Source organism: Ambystoma mexicanum, chromosome 11 (assembly GCF_040938575.1).
Source record: "Ambystoma mexicanum isolate Mex_15411 chromosome 11, UKY_AmexF1_1, whole genome shotgun sequence".
NCBI classification, from domain to species: domain Eukaryota; kingdom Metazoa; phylum Chordata; class Amphibia; order Caudata; family Ambystomatidae; genus Ambystoma; species Ambystoma mexicanum.
The window spans coordinates 379,311,325-379,330,495 of record NC_090934.1 but is presented as its reverse complement, the minus strand read 5'-3'; the positions used below and the strand labels follow the sequence as shown (position 1 = coordinate 379,330,495).

At 51.1% G+C, this 19,171-nt stretch overlaps 1 protein-coding gene across 2 annotated transcripts in view; it reads left to right on the top strand.

Moving 5' to 3' along the window:
- FNBP4 (formin binding protein 4) overlaps nt 1–19,171 on the top strand; it is a 573,393-nt gene that overhangs the window by 493,456 nt on the left and 60,766 nt on the right. For both annotated transcript variants that reach the window (XM_069623086.1, XM_069623085.1), the window contains exon 17: nt 7,272–7,429. In XM_069623086.1, the coding sequence (XP_069479187.1) occupies nt 7,272–7,429 (158 nt within the window). The remainder of the gene's footprint in view (nt 1–7,271; nt 7,430–19,171) is intronic.

Sequence of the window (19,171 nt, the reverse complement as noted above, 5' to 3'; positions counted from 1 at the left end):
GTGTGGCCTCAGCCCTCTGGCCAGGCCCTTACAGTAGGGAGAGTCGGGCCCTGGGTTTTATTCTTCTCTTGAGAATGCATTTCCTTCACCCCTCCGTCTTCTTGGTCTGGCTCCCGCTACCCTCTGCTATGGAGAGGACTCCCTTTAAATTTTGGCTGTCGTTTAACGGCAAGCTTCCTTGGAAGACACCCATCGCTGATTCAGTCGGTGTCTTCCTCGTGCCCACGACGAGCGTGCATGCAAAGCCTGTAAGCTCTTTTGACCGAAAACGTTGAAAGACAGGCAGACTAATTCGTGGACGGGGTATGCTAAGCAGGCCGAAGGTCTTTCCCCAGTCGGTGCCATCGCCTCAGACGACGAGGAATCTGTCGGCAGCCATGGCTCGGATTTGGAAGCCCTCGACCTCTCAGCACAGCCTCTGTGCCCCCAAATGCCCGTCCCCAACCCCGGTTGATGGGCCACGGGCACTGTTATGGTGAAATTGCACCCCAGCGACAAGTGGAGCCACGCACCACGTGTAAACAAGCACACAATCCCTAAGGCCTCTTCGCAAAATTGTCGAAAAAGCGCTCAACGCCCGCAGGACCAAGTTTCAACAGCAGCTGCCGAACTTCCCGTTCGGCGCCCTCCACACATCCGCGACATGCGACTGGGCATCCTTCTGGAACAGGCGTTCCGTCTAAAACATCCTATCGGTGACCCGCCGAATGACCCACACTCATCAAAACCCTCTATACAGCCGCCGAAACTTCGCGAAAGCCTTTCAGAGATCATTTAGGCAGCCAAGGAGTACAAGGGGCCCCATCTCGTCGAGAGGACTATTCTGAAGGCCACACTCTTAACCCCACTCTAAGACCTTATTAGGAACACTTTCCTCCTCCTGACCATTCAGCTTCTCTATGGTCTAGGGAAAGGCTTGAGCAATACATGGACAAAATGTCCCAGTTCATTGACTTTTCCTGAACTTCTGGTACAGAGCCGGGTGTGCTTCAAGGCAGGGCTGGCAGAAGTCAAGATTGTAGCACAGGACATAATCGATTCCACGGTGGCTCACATAGACACCTCAGGTGGTGCCCTCTGTATTTCTACGGACATGAGAACGACGGCCTACAAGGTTCAACATGGACGTCCAGGAGCCCATATTGGAGCTTTCATTTCAGCGTGGGGATCTTTCATTCCACTACGGACGAGGAACCTGATAAGAACAACAGTTCCCAGACTGTCAAATTCTTATCCATCCTCACGAAGTCCTCTCCTAAGGCCTACAGCGAGACGCAGCAGCATTCCGACAAGGGTCGGTTCTTCAGAAAGTTCTGGGGCTTCTAGGAAAGAATGTCCAGGCAGCCAGACAGATCTAGCCAGCACCGCCGTAAGCAGTACAAGGCAGCGCATAAGGGCTTTTTTCAGTCCCCCCTCCTCCGCCCCAGCCGCAGGGGGGGAAAAAAGCATGACACGCTCATCCAGATCCACGAGTCTCTGGTGAGGGGGGCAGGCTTGCTCTCCACTCCCAACGCTGGCTTGCATGGTTCGCGGACCCATGGATCCTGTCAAGTGTCCACGGGCTTCCGCCTACCTCCCTCTCCTCCCTTCTGCTCCCACTGATCAGGACAGCAGCTACGGTGGTGGAAATTCAATCGCTCGTAGAGAGTCTGGCGGTTGAAGTCCCAGCGGGGTATGGGCTTCTATTCACAGATTTTCGTCAAACACTAGAACTGGATGGGCCTTAGAATGTTGTTGGACCTTTCCACCCTGAATCCTTCCCTTCCTCTTAAAAAGTTCAAGATGGTTATACCGCTTATTGCAGAGATACTGTGTGTGTGGAAGACTGGATGTGCTCCTTGGAACTGAAGGACGCTTACTGATAGGTCACGAGCTGGCAACCCCACGGGTCCTTCCTGAGGTTCAGTATCATGGGCTTCCATTTCCAATACAAGGTTCTACCCTTTGGCCTTAATTTGTCTCCCAGGGTCTTTACAAGATTTATAAGTGCAATGACAGCCCTCCTCACGGCCCAAGGTCACCACGTCTACCCTATGCTGGTCAGGGCAAGGTCTCTGGAGGCAGTCCACCACAGCGCCTCCGCCCTTATGAATACTCTACACGAGTTGGGATTTTCCATCAATCTCAAAAAGTCACAGCTGCAGCCTACGCAGAATCTAACGTTCCTTGGCATCATCTGGGATGCGAGCTCCAAATGTTTTCCCCTCAGGACAAGATCAGTCATCAAGGCCACCACTGGCCATTTCCTCAGCTGAGCAGTGACCTCGGCATGGTGGTACCAACACCTCTTGGGTATCACGGTGACGTCTCCTGGCAGTGCTGTACACAAGGCTCAAAATGAGACGATTAGACCTGCACTTTGCAGCCTTCTGGAGTGATGAGAAGGGTTCCCAGACCAAGCTAGTCAGCATTCCACCTCATCTCCACCAAGACCTAGTTTGGTGGAGCACGGACTACAAGTTGCGGATAGGCAGGCCCTTCCGGCAGCCAGCACCGCAGGCTATCATCACCACGGTCTCGTCCCTGCAAGGCGGGGGGGGGCAACCTGCACAGCCAGTGTCCACAGAGTTTGGTCTCTTAAGGACCAGGAGGCGCACATCAACTGGCTTGAGTTGATGGCCATTTGGCTCGCTCTCAGAGCCTTCATTCCGAACAGTGACAAGACGATCCTCGTTCAAACAGACTGCTCCACCAGCATGTATTCCATCAACAAGCAGGGTGGCACCAGGTCTCCTATCCTATGCACCTTAGCAGTGAACATTTGGAGTGGGCTATGGAAAACATGCACTTGACAGCAATCCACCTCCCAACCTGCAGGCGGACAGGCTCCGCAGGCTGGGTGCGGACAACTACGAATGGCAGTTGAACAATAAGGGGATCTTCAACAGATGGGGTCATCCTCGGGTGGATCTCTTTGCCACCTGGTCCAACAGGAGGTGACCCTGGTTCGTTTCCTGGCAGGGACAGGGCTGGGGCTCTCTGGGCGATGAAATGCAGATCCAATGAAACACATGAATGTGTATGCCTTCCCTCCCACTCCCCTGGTGCATAGGGTAATTTACAAGATCAGGGAGGCTCAGCACCTCGTATCATCCCGATAGCTGTGTGGTGGCCTGCAAGGCCATGGTTCTCAGAAACTGAGCATGTAGGAGCAGGCCTGGTGCACCTTTCGCTGGGCCCAGCTCACATACACTCACAACAGGGAGGCAGTCATTTACCCCCCTCCTTCTTGAAGTTAGTCCTTGCAGTGTGGGTTCTGAACAGGTCACACTAAGGCATCTGCATCTGTCACAGGCTAACCTAGACATTGTACAGGGAGCTAGAAGCAATGCTACCAGGAGCCAGTACAAAAGCAAGTGGACTAGGTTTTCTCACTGGGCTGAGTCAAAGGAGGTCGATCCATTGACCTGCACGTTGGACAACGTCCTATCGTTCTCTGCACACCTCGCACACTCACGGGCGCAGGTGGACACATGTTGCCCCTAACTGGTGGCAGTCGGAGCCTACCGGAACTTGGCAGAGGTGGTTTTTTCATCCTCTAATGCGCTGGTTAATAGACACCAGGCAGGCCTTACCAGGTGCTACCCGCCCATCAAGAAGCCACACCGAGTGTGGGACCTGAACATGGTCTTGGGTATCCTAGCACATAAACCATTTGAACCTATGATGTCTGGGACATCAGGCTAGTCACCATTAAGACAGCCCTAATGGTGGGCCTTACATCTGCACGCAGGGTCAATGAAATCCAAGCTCTGGTGGCTTCAGAGCCTTCTACTACTTTTCATAAGGACATAGTGCTTCTTAGAACTCATCCCGCATTCTTAACTAAGGTGATCTCCTTTTTTCACCTGAATGAGAAGTTAGTGTTACCTATGTTTTTCGTGGACCCTAAGGACTTTTCTGAGGGTTCTGCACGTCAAGCAGGCTCTAGGATTCTACCTGGGCAGAAGCAAGAGCTTCCACAAATCAGATGCTCTGTCACTTTCCATGGGTCAAAGCCGGCTATCAGACTTCAAAGGCCTCCATAGCAAGGTGGATGGATACGACCATTAAGGAGGCCTACAAAGGGCAGCACAAGCCTCTCCTGGCAAACAAGCATGCCAAGACCACGGCTGTGGCGTTCCATAGGCACGCCCCGTGGCAGGTTAACAGCAAGGTGGTTATGGGTTCTCACTCAGCCTTCTACAAGCACTACTGCTTGGATGCCAGCTCCAGGTCGGACACCGCATTTGGTCAGGCAGTTTTTAAGGAACTTTTTTTCCTAGGAGGAGCAACTCTCCACCATGGCGCTACATTCAGTTGTAATAGCCCATACAGTATGGAGGAAAGGGGACGGGTTGGAGTAATTAGAAGTTACCGAAGTTACTAACTTACTCCTATTCCATAGTGCCCTTTCCTCAATATGTCGCATCATCCTCCACCTCCCCCCAACCCTAATAAAACTAGTGTCATTGGCAATGGTATATTGTCAATGCGTCAAAAGGGGACTGAGTGGCGCCAGTGGGCGGAATCAGGGGAGCGCATTCTTCCAGTGCCACATCCCTGCATCGAAATTTAAAGGGGAAGTTGATTTTTCTGGTGATAAAGGTTCCATCTCTCGTCCCTAGTGAGGGACGCCCCTATACAATATGGTGGCAAGGCGACTATGGACTAGGAGTACGTTAGGCACTACAGTAACTTATAATATCCTTACCTCGTTGACTAACTGGGGATTTGCACGGAACATGCCAGACAAATACCCAGAGGACAGTAGATCTCTTCAACCTAGGATTCTCCAAGAAAAAATCCAGTCCAACCCCCAGCCAAGTCAGTTTCTGGGGGCTCTAATTCAGACAGACGATGGACTCGTCTCCCCCTCCAATGAGAGGGTCCAAAACATGCTGTTCCAGATCCCTCACTATGTAGCCAGTGACCAAGTGACCATACGCAAAGCCATGCGTTTGATGGGGATGATGGCTTCCTGCATCTACCTAGTTCCTCACCCTTGCATGTGCCGCATGCAAGAGTGGCTTTCTAACCAATGATGTCAGGCCACCGGCCAGTCGGACGATCAAGTAGTTGTCTCGGCAGCCTTCATTCAGTGTCTGCAGTGGTGGTCAAGGGAAAACTTTCACCACCCCTGCAGTAGAAGCCACTCTCACCAGACATATCTCTGACTGCGTGGGGTAACACTACACCAATGCCTTCAAGCTCTGAATTTAGCAGCCTCGCTCCTGAGGTCATAGTGTTTGGGCACCTTCAGCTCCCTCAAGGATGCATGGACACATGATATGGCATTTATAAGGTGCCTATACACAAGTGTTTCAAGTATACTCTGAGTACACACAAACTCGGAGAGGCACGGAAACCTACCACCAGACATTGCTACTACAGCAAATAGAAGCGCTTTGTAATCTGTGTAATGTCAAGGGCATCGGTTCTATTGATTGCTCACCAGAAGATATCGTCCTTTACCTAACCCGCCTGTTAGATTCAGGGCTGGTTTTCAATTCTCTTATCGTCCACTTAGCAGCGCTTTCGGCGTACACCACGTCCCAGAGCAAGTTTTCCTGTAATGAAAGTCTTTATGGAAGGGGTAAAAAGACTTCATCCCCCTATTTCCAACCCAGCCCCTGGGTGGGACCTGAATGTTGATCTTACTAGACTAGCGGGACCTCCCTTTGAACCCATGCACAAGGCTAGCCTTAAAGCACTCGCCATCTAAGACCGCCTTTCTGGTGGTGATCCCTTCTATAAGGAGAGTTGATGAACTGCAGTCCCTTTCAGTTCAGGACCCATTTGTCATGATTCAGAGACCAGGTGGTTTTGTGCACACACCCTCGCTTTGCACCCAAATTTATCTTGAAGTTCCATGTAAACCAGTCCATAGAACTACCCACCTTTTTCCAGAACCCCACTAACGTGGCAGAAAGAAGCCTCCACACACTGGATGTAAGCAGAGCAGTGATCTACTATCGAACCAGTTCTTTGTCTCAATGGCAACTGGTAGAGAAGGGGGTCCCTGTCTCTAAATCAGCTATTTCTAAGTGGTTCATAAACTGCCTCACACTGTTTCTCTTGCCAAGATAGATCTACCCTTCACGCCTAGAGCACACTCTGCTCTGGGCACAGAGGCTATCGTAGCATTCATTGCAAATGTTCCTCTATATTCCATTTGCAAAGCAGCACACATGAGTTCTGTACACAACTTTACACAACACCTCTGCCTGGGAACACACTCTAGGTCCGATTCTCAGGTGGTACAAGCGGTGCTAAGACATCTCTTCCTTCACACATCCCACCAGCATCTCTTGGTACCGCTTGCTAAATTATGCACAGCATTTGATTCTAAGCAGATTCACAAGCATCAGAAGACGTGCATTACTCACTGCAATAGCATTTCTGATGATTGTATCTGCTTAGATTCACATTTGCCCACCCTTCCTCCCCTCGTGGAGTAGAAGGAACATAAACTTCTCACCTTCTCTTCTGTACTCGCTCACACACTCTATATGGCTCCTTCACGGCAGAAAAATTGTGGGACTTCGACGCATGAGGGATTTTGGGTACACTACACTGCACGTCACGTTAGAGATAGTGTTCGTCACGCCCATGTCGACGTCCCTGTCAGTCTTCGAAAGAAATACTCCGATTTCTACTAGATGTCGGACTACATGAACAGCATGTGAATATAAGATACAATCATCAGAAAAGCTGTTACAGTGAGTAATGCATTTTTTGTCCTACCTTCCTTGTAAATAATAATCCATGTATATTTTTAATAGAACACTTTGTAAGAGTTTCTTTGCACTTTTGTTTTAACTGGGTTCAGTGTAATTACCTGCAACTCGCATCTTCCTCCTATTATAATCCTGGTTGCTCTGCCATTCTACCATGAGCCTTTGTGTAGTACAGACTTATACTAAGAGTTGGGGACCTGTATGCCAAGGGATAGTTTTATAGTCTTTCTTCAAGTGGACTTTAGGAAAACTCCCCTAACATCAGGCATGTTTAGTAAGGAAAAGTCCATGTCTGAGACTATCTGTCACAAATCAAATTATGATACTAAGCTTTGTTTCTAGTACCCCTCCATTCAATGGCAATGACATAGGTAAGTATTTGCACTGTGTAACCAATTGCCCAAGAATTAGGTCTGACAAATTCTGCACACCTTCTCTTGAAAATGCACACACACTGACATCTACAGACTATTTTCCTCCTCCATTCTCCAAGCTCCCCTATGCTCTCCACCTGAACTCAGCAGTTTTCTGACAAGTTTTGTCTTATTTCAGGTAAAAAAAAGCAAGACGAAAATGCCATCTCTCGTGCAGAAATGGCAGACTATTCAGCGAGAACTTGATGAGGAGGAAAATTCGAGTTCCAGTGAAGAGGACCGAGAAGTAATATCTCAGAAAAGGATTGATGAATGGAAGCAGCAGCAGCTTATGACGTAAGAATTCTGTCAAGCTTGTTATTTCTCGTCTACCTAGCATGAGGGCAGCTTTCTCTTTTTGCAACTTCTCCTCCATAGTTTCCTATGAAACCCCATTCTTTTTTTTTTCTTTTTTTTTTTTTAATCCTGGCCTGAATGTTTGAAGCAAAGTAAAGCCTTCAGCTACACTTCCATTTTGCTTATTGTTATGGGGAAACTGATCAGTCCGTCAGACCATCAATATTGGGGAAACGTTTTACCTTTTTGAGTTTTTGTACTTTTTAACATTCCACACAGCTTCTTGCAGTGTAGTGCAATAGGGATACTTTGGTATTGCCCGGATTTATGGTTACTTTTATGAGTGCCTAAGGACACAGTGGTGTCAGCAGTTGCATTGTAACCTGTTAGGACAATTTCTGTAAAGTCCTGCCAATACTTAAAAACCCTATCTGAGGCAGTACATAAGCTCCACTCTTAGTATAATGCTGTATCACCTGAGAATGTGGGTAGCATGGACAGAGCAGCCAGGCTTATCTTATGAAGGAGAGGGGGCTGTAGCTTGGTACAAAGAAATTGTAGCATACATAAGGTCCAAAGAAACACGATATATTGTAAAAATAAAAGATTTATTTTAAATAAAAGCAGACCAAGATAAATCTTGGGTAAGTAAGTACTATAACATCATATAAACAAAATCATAAAAACCAACTCCATACCTATGCTATGCAAACCAAGGTATAACCTTATTTAGAGGAGCAAGAAGCCCTAAGGTTAATTCAGGATAGTAATATACTTTCTCCAGCATGGGGTTTGGCATGGATTCACATGCTCTTGAATATTCCCCCGTCGTCAGGCTGGGAATCTTTGGTAAAAGAAAAAATCAGTTTCCTCCTAACAGCCAATCACTGAGCTCAGGGTCATACTGCACCCAGCCAATGACTGCCCTCTATCTAAGCTCCTCCTCTGGCAGCCATCTTCAGATTTGGTATATTGTAAAGTGGGAGTAGGACCAAGAGAAGAGCCGCAGAGGGGCAGGCGGGTGGGTTTGCATGTGAATCCATGCCAGCATGGGGACTGGCATGAATTCACATGCTCATGAATAAATACATAGCAGTACACACATGCACAACCACTGGAGGTGGCAAAGCTCAACATAAGCATCTCTTACCTCCTCACCAGGCTCACCTTCAAGCAAACAGGCTGCGCAGCACTGCTTGGTCGACTCTGGACTCCTTCTTGGAAATTCCCTGAAGTTGTTTCTTCCATCCCTCAGGGTCAAAGTGGTGAGGGTCTTCACAGACAATACCACCACAATGTTTTACATCCGGAAGCAGGGGGGGGGCACCAGATCCCCGGCGCTCTCCAGGGAGGGGCAGGAGTTGTAGCACTGGGCTGTCACCCAGGGGATGTTCATTCCTTTCCACCTGGCAGGAATAAAAAACACTGCCACTGACTCTCTCAGCAGGAGCTGCGCTCCTTCCACGAGAGGGGGCTTCGGCGGGATCAAGTGGACAACCTCCTCCTCAAGTGGGGCAGTCCCCAGATCAATCTGTTTGCAATGGCGACACACCAAGTGCCTGAAGTTCAACAGCAGGTTTCCCCAGCTTGGGAGCATGGGGGGGACGCATTCTCCTTGCCTTGGGAAGGCTTATTTCTGTACGCGTTACCCCCGTTGCCGCTGCTACTCCAAATCATCCACCAACTCGGACGGTTCTGGTGCGGGATGATCCTAGTCGCACCAGCGTGGCCGAGATAAATCTGGTACCCGGAACTTCTCAGCATGTCTACGTCCCCTCCAGTCAAACTGCCAGTGGTCGCAGATATTGTCGCAAGGGATGCATCAGGCTCCGCTTAAGTTCCTGTCTTGGAAGACTGCTTTCCTTGTGGCCATCAGCTCTGCCAGGAGGGTTCATGAGATCTAGGCTTTGTCCTGCAAGCAACCTTACTTGACTTTCCATGAGACGAAGGTGGTGCTGCAGACGCACCCCTCCTTCATGCCCAAGGCTCAGTTGGAATTTAATCTCAGAGCCCTTGGTGTTTCATGTATTTTTCCGACACCTTCATCGCCAGCTGAAAGGACTTTGCACTCTACTGGATGTGGCTTGAGCGCTGCAGTTTTATGTTGCCCGCACGAAGAGTTTCTGGAAGACCTCTCCACTTTTTGTGAACTTTGGTCCTGTGTACCATGGGAAGGCTTTGTTCAATGCTTTAATTTCCAGGTGGCTCTCCGGTTGCATCACTCGTCATCGGTTGGCAAACCGACGGCTGCATTGCTGGCTGACAGCCCATTCTACCAGAGCGATCGCTGCTTCTACGGCGTTCCTGTCTGGTGTGCCCCTGCTGGACATCTGTCTGCAGGGCTGCTACGTGGAGGTCTACTCACACCTACGGGTGTCACAATATTGGTTTTATGACCGTATGATAACCTTCTTGCTAAATGACGGTATACCATGGTTATCGCGGTATAGCAGATGGAGTAAACTAATCTTAACAAATATTTTCTTAAAGGTCATAAATTGTGAGCATTTTGAAACTGGTCTCTGCACATTTTTAGCTGATGATCCAGGAATCTAAGGCACCTGCAGATTTGGTCTTTCATGGCGCTCACTCGTTGGTCGCCTTGAATGAATGACTAGTGGGAGTGTTAAAATTCACATTTTGAGCAATGAGCTTGCTGCTCAGTCACAGGTCATCAATTTGAAAATTGGCCTCGACCTGCTTTATTTTGGAACCACATGGCATGGGCATCATGACCCCTTGCTGCGATCAGTCAAAAGTGTGTTTTGATAACGCTTTATCCCATTAAAGGAAGAAAAGCCACTCGTGAGGTCTGAAAGCCCATGTCATTGTGTTTCCTTTCTCAAAATGTCATAGCCAACACACTCACCGAAGGTTGCATATTGATCAAATCACTATAGCTTGTTTACCATTTGCCTAGTGTATTCTAAAGGTCTGATGTTGGAGTCACCACTGACCATGAACAGGACAGCATTCAGTTGGCGCTGTTGATTTCTTTCTTGATTCTTGTAATCCATGTTCATTTACCTTAACGATAGTGGCGCAAAAATGTTTTGAAAATGATAGTTAAAATACATATCGGCACAAATATGGCTAGACCACCACATCGCCAGAGCCCCATCACTACCCACCACATCGCCAGAGCCCCATCACTACCATTTTCCCCAGGTCTGAGCGCATTAGGAATCTTGGCATGTGAGTTGAGACGGAGAGATGCTTTCATGGATGGTGTCACAAATCGAGGATATCTCACCCCCATTGCTCTGGATTCTTCAAATTAAAAGTAGAATCTGTCCTGCCTGCTTGAGTCCATTGCCATATGCAGAAGGCAGGTGAGGGATCAAGCGAAGTAACAACCCCAGTCCCAATGTGTAAATCTACACAGAGGATAGTGGGGGCGGGGTAGTTTATATACTAGCACAAAGCACTGATCGGCCCAGTGTTCATACAGTCTACAGAGCTAAACATTTTTGTGAACATGCATCAGAACGGCATCCAGATCACACCCCCACCCCCTCCCCCCGCCCCCTTTGGTTTCTGGGATGTGTAGTTCCCCCCCCTCTTATGAATTGGTGGGAAACTACAAATCGGCTGATCTTTAACCCGACTCTACTGATCAGAGAAAGAGCAGTCACAGCATCAAAGCTGCATTTACTAATGTGGCCTCACTTTCCCTATGCTCTTGTCTGCCAAGCGCCACATCCCACAGCGCAAGATCCAGAAAGCGCAGCACTTGCTTACTGCAGCCTTTCCAAATCAGATTGAAAAGCTCACTTAATAGCTGCAGGCCTTAAAACGGTATACAGGTATAAACAACATGAGGGTTATTATAGTTCAGTTAAGCTGGTCACAGTATCTAGAACGGTATACCGTTACACCCCTACTCATAACTTCACCAACTTCTACTGCATCGACAGGGATTCCAGGGAGGAGTCCAGAGTCGGCCAAGCAGTGCTATGCAACCAGTTTGTTTGAAGCTGTGCCTGGTGAGGAGGTAAGAGTAATTGCTTCCTCCCATGGTTGTTTATGTATGTACTGCTATGTATTTTTTTTACTCATGAGCACATGAATCCATGCCAAACCCAATGATGGAGAAAGAACAAGTTAGTTACCTGTAACTGTTCTCCAGCATGAGGATGGCATGGATTCACATGCAAACCCTACAACCTGTCAGTCTGCGGCTCTTCTTGGTCATATTGCCAATTTACGTGCTACCCAATCTGAAGATGGCTGCCTGAGGAGGGGATTAGGGAGAGGGCAGTCAGCGGCTGGGGGCAGTATGACACAGAGCTCAGAGATTGTTTTATAGGAGAAAGACGGTTTATAAACTAAAGTGAAACTATTTTTTTCTTTTACCAAGGATTCCCAGCCTGACGACTGGGACTATTCAGGAGTATGTGAATCCATGCCAGACCCATGCTGGAGAACAGTTACAGGTAAGTAACTTGTTCCTTAATGTAGTTGGGTGAACTACTGTTCCCAAGGGGTGAAGAGGGATTTTCATCCCCTTTTACTTTTTATATAATAATCCAACACACCCCGCCATATGTGGAGTGCTGGGGGGAAACAATGTATCCTTTATTAACTGGTTCCATTTTTGGTACTATTGCAAGTTTACCTGAATGTCTTGTGGCAGTGGTTTTACCTTGGTGATCTTTTAGTCCTATTACACGCAGGCTGTTAAATCAGCCCTGGTAATGCACAGAAGGGCCACCATTGTGATAAACATGGCAAAAAAGAAGGAACCCACCATTCTAAGTATCCTTGTTGTTTCTGGGGTCTTCTCTAGCCATTCTAGGCGGGAATGACCTCAGTGGAAGTTGTCTTCGGCGGGGAATCCTTTGTATTCCCCATCTAGGCTCCAGAGTGTCTGAGAAGGCAGGAGGGAGGAGTCCAAACCTCTGCACACCTTTGTCTTTCACCTTGCCTGGAAGGAACCAACTCCAAGTCGGGAGCTGACTGTCCTGATTGGACTGCCAGACTACCCCTTTCTGTAAACTGCAGGGAGAGATTGCAGACGTTGTGCTGTATTTCCTGATAAATACTCTGAACCTGGAAACTGCTGACAATTAGACCACAGGAGCTGAAACCAAGAGGAAGATGAAGACGTCTGTAGCGATTTCCAGCGACCAGAGAGAATGCTGTTTAACTGGAGCCTGATGCAACCCTTCCCTTCCAATCAACCATATACATATGTGTAAGTGCTTCTTTGCTGTGCCTGTCGAACTAAGATTTGGAGTACTTACCTACAGCTCACATCTTCCTCTTAAGATGAGCCTAACTGCTCTGCCACGCTACCAAGATCCTGAGCTAGTACAGACTGGTACTAAGAGTTGGGGGGGATCTACAAATCACTGGGATAGCTTAAAATCTTTCTGCCAGTAGAACTTTAGGAAAACTCGCTTAACACCAATCCCTTGGGAAAATTTGTATTTCTCTTTGTAACTTTTTTGGAGAAATGCTGTTCTCCAAGTTCCATGGAATCTGTGATTGACTTTTGCTACACACAGCACCCTCTTTGCAGTATGGGAACTTCTGTTCCCAAAGACAGGAATATTAAGTATCCACTTATATTATGAGATCCGCACATCTGGAGTGCTCTGGGTTTACATAATATCCCAGTTCTTATTGCTCCTATAACCTTTGGTTATAGTGACAAGCTATACTGAATGGCTGCTAGCAATGGCTTTATTCTACCTACTTTTGTGTATTCTACTCCTGGGCTGCATTTACAGCTGCGGTAAGGCATAGGAGAGTCACCAGTGACACAAAATGATGCCCATGTTCTTTTTTCCACCATTTCTCTTTTGCTAGTCTCTTCTTTGTCTTGGGTCGGGGAGGTCCTGATTTGACTTGTATTCGGCAGGAATCCTTTGTGAAGCCGCCAAGGCTCCAGCTTGTCTACGTGGACAGCAAACTGAGGAGGATTCGGAAACTAGGCTGTTTTGTCTTCTGGTGTGCCTGCCTGAAAGCACTGCAAAAAACTAATCGCCAAGGCTATTATGTCACACTCCCTCGCTCTTGTTATTCAAACCAGTACCATAGAATTATTAATTTGTAGTAAGCATCTGTTTATTTTTTACCAGAATAACACACATTTTTCTTAAAACAATTCATTTATACACATTCATGAGCAAACATTTGTGCAATTATAACACATTTATAACAGGCATTATTTCTGGACCCTGGAATTTTCCAGTGTACCTTTTCACTTTCTTCTTTTCTATATGTTTAACCTTCCCTAGTTTAGGCAGTGTTGATGGTAGCTGTATATCCAAGGTCGACAGTGTGTTTCAGCCGTCTCTTCACCCAAATGCGGTGTCACTACTTAGCGGCCTTCGTCAGGACAAAATATCATTTCTAGAGTACACACCCAATGTGTATTGTCTACAAAGGAAATAAAAGGGGTGTGACATGTAAATTCCAAAGGACGTCTGAATGCATCTAAAAATGAGACTGAAAAGCCACCAATTGGCACGGCTTCTGCAGTAGTAGGCCAGCAAAATCGCCAAGGAGGTCCCCCCGCACCCTTTGTTACAGCGAAATCCAGGAAATGGAGATACTAATCCGCAAGTTGTATACAAAAACAGGTATACCTCACTAAGTATCACAGCTACCTGCTACAGTAAATAATAAATGTACTGCAGACGAAGAAATGGTCCAATCCTCCCTTTTGCTAAAGACTGAAATTTCTTCTTTCTCCAGCATGGGGTCTGGCATGGATTCACATGCTCATGAATATTCCCTGTCGTCAGGCTGGGAATCCTCGGTAAAGAAAAAAACCAGTATCAGTTTCGTTTCTGATCTGTCTTTCGTAGTAATAACCAATCACTGGTCTCTGCGTCATACTGACCACAGCCAATGACTGCCCTCTACCTAAGCACCGCCTCTGGCAGCCATCTTCAGATTTTTACCGCACGTTCATGTGTTGGGATCCTCGTGCTATTGCTCTCGAGCGTTAGTGCTATTTTTTCGCGCTTTTTTCACAAAAACTTCGATTCTTCGGTCAAAAGAGCCTCAAGCTCCACCGATCCTACATCCGATCTACGGGGACCCGTGTCGGATTCGTCTGTGCCCCTCAAGGGTGAAGATTTCGTCGAGCTACGCTTCGGAGGACTCCAGAAGCTTCTCAGGCCCGGTCTCGGAGATGGCCCAGGAGAAGGGAAGCTCGACGCCCGGAAAGCTGTTCAGGGTCTGCCGTGGATGCCATCTGCAGAACGTCTTTAAGGAGGACGAACACTCTTTCTGCCTTTACTGCCTTCATGAGGACAAAACGCACGTGGAGAAGGACTGTGCGTTTTGCGGCAACATGTCGGAACGGACCATGAAGGACCGTCATCAACGTCTCGCCAACTGGCTGGAGGGTAAGAGCCCGTCTGGCGAGAAGAAGAAGAAATCCGAGCGGTCTTCTAAGACCTTTGAGGGCGTCCCGGCGACGGGGGCCCAACATAAGGCCAAGCACCGCGAGTCCGCTGGCACCGGGAGCGCTGAACGGTCGGGCTCTACGGGCGCCAGGCAGGGCGTACCCTCCCCGGCACCATCAACCACGAGCCAACGCTCTGGGTCGGGTAAGAGGAAGGCCGAGCACCCGGCGAAGCTCCTGGAGAGGCCCCGGTCGAGCTCGAAGGCAGAGGAGGAGCGTGGCAGTGCCCCCTCCCTCAAGGATAAGGCGGTGAGCGCACCTAAGGTGGTGAAGGCCTTGATCCATCCGACCAAGCCCTCTATCGAAACGGTCGCGGCGACCCTGGCCCAGCCTGTGGAGGCTGCACCAGTGGTGGCGACCTCAGGGCCCAGAATCTCCCTGCCTCCTCGGAGGGAGTCTTCTTTTATGCCCATCGAGAGGACCCGCGTGAAACCCTCCGTGGGGAAGAAGGGGGGGCAGGGCGTCGTCGTAGATTCGGCCTCAACCTCAGAAGAGGAGCTGATCGAGGTCTTAAGCCACGGCCTAGGCGTGGAACAAGACCAGCCCGTCGGAATGGGTCCCGACGCAGGCGACGACGACATCGTCGAGGATGCCGACGGGGCCCCTGCTCGCCCGTCGGATTCCCCTCTGCCAGCGCCGCGAGACAACTCGGCGGCCATTTTGTTGGCCATACAGTCCTTATGCACTGAGATAAGGACGAGGCTACCGTTACCGACGGAGGAACCTCTCCCGTCGGGGGATCCAGAACCGGGACCTTCTGGTGTTCCCCCTGCCAAGAAAAGAAGGATCCATCCTCCACCTCCTTTTCAACCGTCGCGCCCCGTCCAGCCCTCCTCCCCGTCCACCCGAGGGGATGATAACGGGGACTGACACGGCAGCGACGGGTACGGACGACGAGGCATACGACGAGGATTTTCCGTCGTCGCCTCCCACCAGGGCTTCTCCGCCCGACGAGATCGGATCTTTCCATTCCATGATCTCCAGGGCTTCCGAGCTTTTTCAACTCTGCCCCGAGGAGAAGAAAAAGGAAGGCTTCCTTTATCAGCGGCGCGAGGCCAAGAGGAAGACGGTCCTCGCAGTGCCTCTGTTGGACGACATTTGGGATGAGGGCCTTTCCCTCCTCAAGAACCCTTCCACGACGCCAGCTAGAAGAGACCGGTACGAGAAGAAGTACCGGGTCCCGGACACGGCCCCCCTATGCCTCCGGGCGCAGCCTACCCCGGACTCCGTCGTCTCCGCGGCGGCCAGGAAGAAAGCGGGGGGGGGTGCGGCCTCCACATCGACTTCCCCGCCGGACGGCGAGGGAAAGAAATTGGATGCTATGGGACGTAGAGTCATCTCGTCGGCAGCGACGACGATTAAAGCGGCCAACGCCTTGGCTATCGTGGCCCGCTACGACAGGGAGCTCTGGTACAAGATGGTTCCCCTGCACGATTTTCTGCCGGACGACAAGAGGGCGGAGGCCCTTGACATCCTCCAGGAAGGTGAAGTGGCTTCGGACCACGCCATCACCGTGGCGACGGACATCGCCGACGCTGGGTTCCGCCAGCTGGGCAACGGCGTTTGCCTTCGACGTCGTGGATGGCTCAAAGCTACGGATTTTCAGCAGGACGTCCAGACCAGAGTCCTGGACATGCCCTTTGACGGGAACAACCTGTTTGGGAAGACGGTGGACGATTCCCTCCAGGCCATCAAGGCGGATACTGAGACGGCCCGGGCCCTGGGAGTCCTGCAGCAACGACGGACGCCCTTTCGGAGCGGCGGAGGCAAGGGCGCCTCCAAAGGTTCCGGCGGCGGTTTCGCTTCCTACCGTCAAGCGGCCCGCTCGTCGTCGCAAGAGGCCTACAGAGGACGAGGCAAGTCTAGCGGACCCCGCCGTCGTCGCCAAGGAGGTCAAGGCGGCAAGGCCGCGTCCAAGCAGGATTGAACCGGCCGTGGGGTCGGGCCCCCACCGAAGCACCCCGGTGGGAGGCCGGCTGGCGGGCTTCGTCAGCGTGTGGGAGTCCATCTCCACCGACCGTTGGGTGCTGGACGCCCTGGCCCGGGGCCACGCGCTCGAGTTTCAAAGAAGGTGCCCGCGCGTCCCCCCCGTGGCCAGGAAAGAACTTCACGTCCCTCAACTTCTCCTGGAGGTAAAGGCGATGCTCAGAAAGGGCGCCATCGAACTCGTCCCAAAGAGGCTTCGGGGCTCCGGAGTCTACTCGCGATACTTCCTCGTGAAGAAGAAGACGGGAGGATGGCGCCCCATCCTAGACCTGCGACGACTGAACAAGTTCATCAAGGTGCAGAAGTTCCGGATGGTCACCCTACAGCACGTCCTGGGTCAACTGGAGGAAGGAGACTTCCTATCGTCGTTGGATTTGGAGGATGCCTACTTCCACATTCCAATCCTAAAGGGGCACCGAAAATTCCTCAGGTTCGTGGTCCAAGGGCGTCATTACCAGTTCAAAGCCCTTCCCTTCGGACTGCGGTCGGCACCCAGGGTATTCACCAAGTGCCTCGCACCGGTGGCGGCGCAGCTGCGCCGCGAGGGGATTCACGTCTACCCCTACCTGGACGACTGGCTCATCCGCGCCAAGACGAAGGAGCTCGCCGTGGTCCACACAGCAAGGACCGTCCAACTCCTCACGGACCTGGGATTCTCCGTGAACTACGCCAAATCCCACCTGGTGCCCGCGCAAGTCGCACTGTTTCTGGGAGCGAGGCTCGACACAGTGTCCCTTCTGGCCTCCCCGTCGGAGGAGAGGACCAGGACCATCTTGGGCAAGGTGCAACGGATGTTGGTGGCCGACGCGGCCAAAGTGAGATCCATCAAGTCCCTCCTCGGGATGATGTCTTCCTGCATCTACCTCATTCCCATGTGCAGGCTCCGGATGCGCCCGTTGCAAGAATTCCTGGATGCGCGCTGGATCCAGACGACGGGCAGCTTCGAAGAAAGGATCAAGCTCGACGAGAGTTTCCGACGAGCGATACGGTGGTGGGGCACCCGCGCGCATCTGACGGCGGGCATGGACTTCCAGACCCCAGCCCACCAGGAGACTGTGACGCACACCGAAAATCTGCACGCGAGGGGACTCTGGCTCCCGACAGAGAAGTCCCTGCATATCAACGTCCTGGAGCTCCGTGCAGTGTTTTGGGCCCTCAGGTCCTTCCTTCCGTCCCTGAAGGGCAAGGTGGTGAGGATCTTCACCGACAACACCACCACCATGTTTTACATCAGGAAACAGGGCGGAACCAGGTCCCCAGCGCTGTCCAAGGAGGCGCAGGACCTGTGGCATTGGGCCGTCGCCCAAGGGATTTTTCTGGTGCCGTTTCATCTGGCAGGGATAAAAAACACCATCGCCGACTCACTCAGCAGGGAGCTGCGCTCGTGCCACGAGTGGGAACTACGGCAGGATCTGGTGGATCGCCTCTTCCGACGGTGGGGCACACCCCAGATCGACCTGTTCGCGACGAACACCAAGTGCCGGAGGTTCGCCAGCAGGTTTCCCCAGACGAGGAGCATGGGCGATGCTTTCTCGTTCCCTTGGGAGGGCCTGTTCCTCTACGCGTTCCCTCCCTTGCCTCTGCTAATCCGGCTCGTCAACCAGCTCAAGAGGTCACGGTGCAGGATGATCCTCGTCGCACCTGCGTGGCCGAGGCAGATATGGTTCCCGGACCTTCTGGACTTGTCAGCGTCCCCGCCGATCAAGCTGCCGGCGGACGCGGATCTACTCTCCAGGGAAGGAGGCGCCATCCTCCACCACGACCCGAAGTCGCTGAACTTGCAGGCCTGGCTCCTGCAGCGCTAGAGTTTGGAGGATACGACATACCGGCCGATTGCAGAGAGGTTCTTGCAAAGGCCAGGGCGTCCTCGACTCTTAAATGCTACGGACACAAATGGAAGAGGTTCTCTGTCTGGTGCCACGCACAGAAGATTAACCCTCTACGGATTACGGCTCCCCAAGTACTGCCGTACCTGCTGACGCTGGCCAAAGCGGGACTGGCACACGCGTCCATCAAGATTCATCTTGCTGCGATCTCCCTATACACCAGAACCACGGGGCGGACGTCCTTGTGGTCTCATCGTCTGGTGAAGGAGTTCATGAAGGGACTATTCAGATCGTTCCCGCCGGTGAAGGCTCCGGCCCCGGCGTGGGAGCTCAACGTGGTGCTGACCAAGCTCATGGGACCTCCGTTCGAGCCTCTGCACTCGGCCCCGTTGAAGTTTCTATCGTGGAAAACAGCTTTTCTTGTGGCCATCACCTCCGCACGACGAGTGGGAGAGATCCAGGCCCTTTCCTGCAAGGCCCCGTACTTGACTTTCCACGACACGAGGG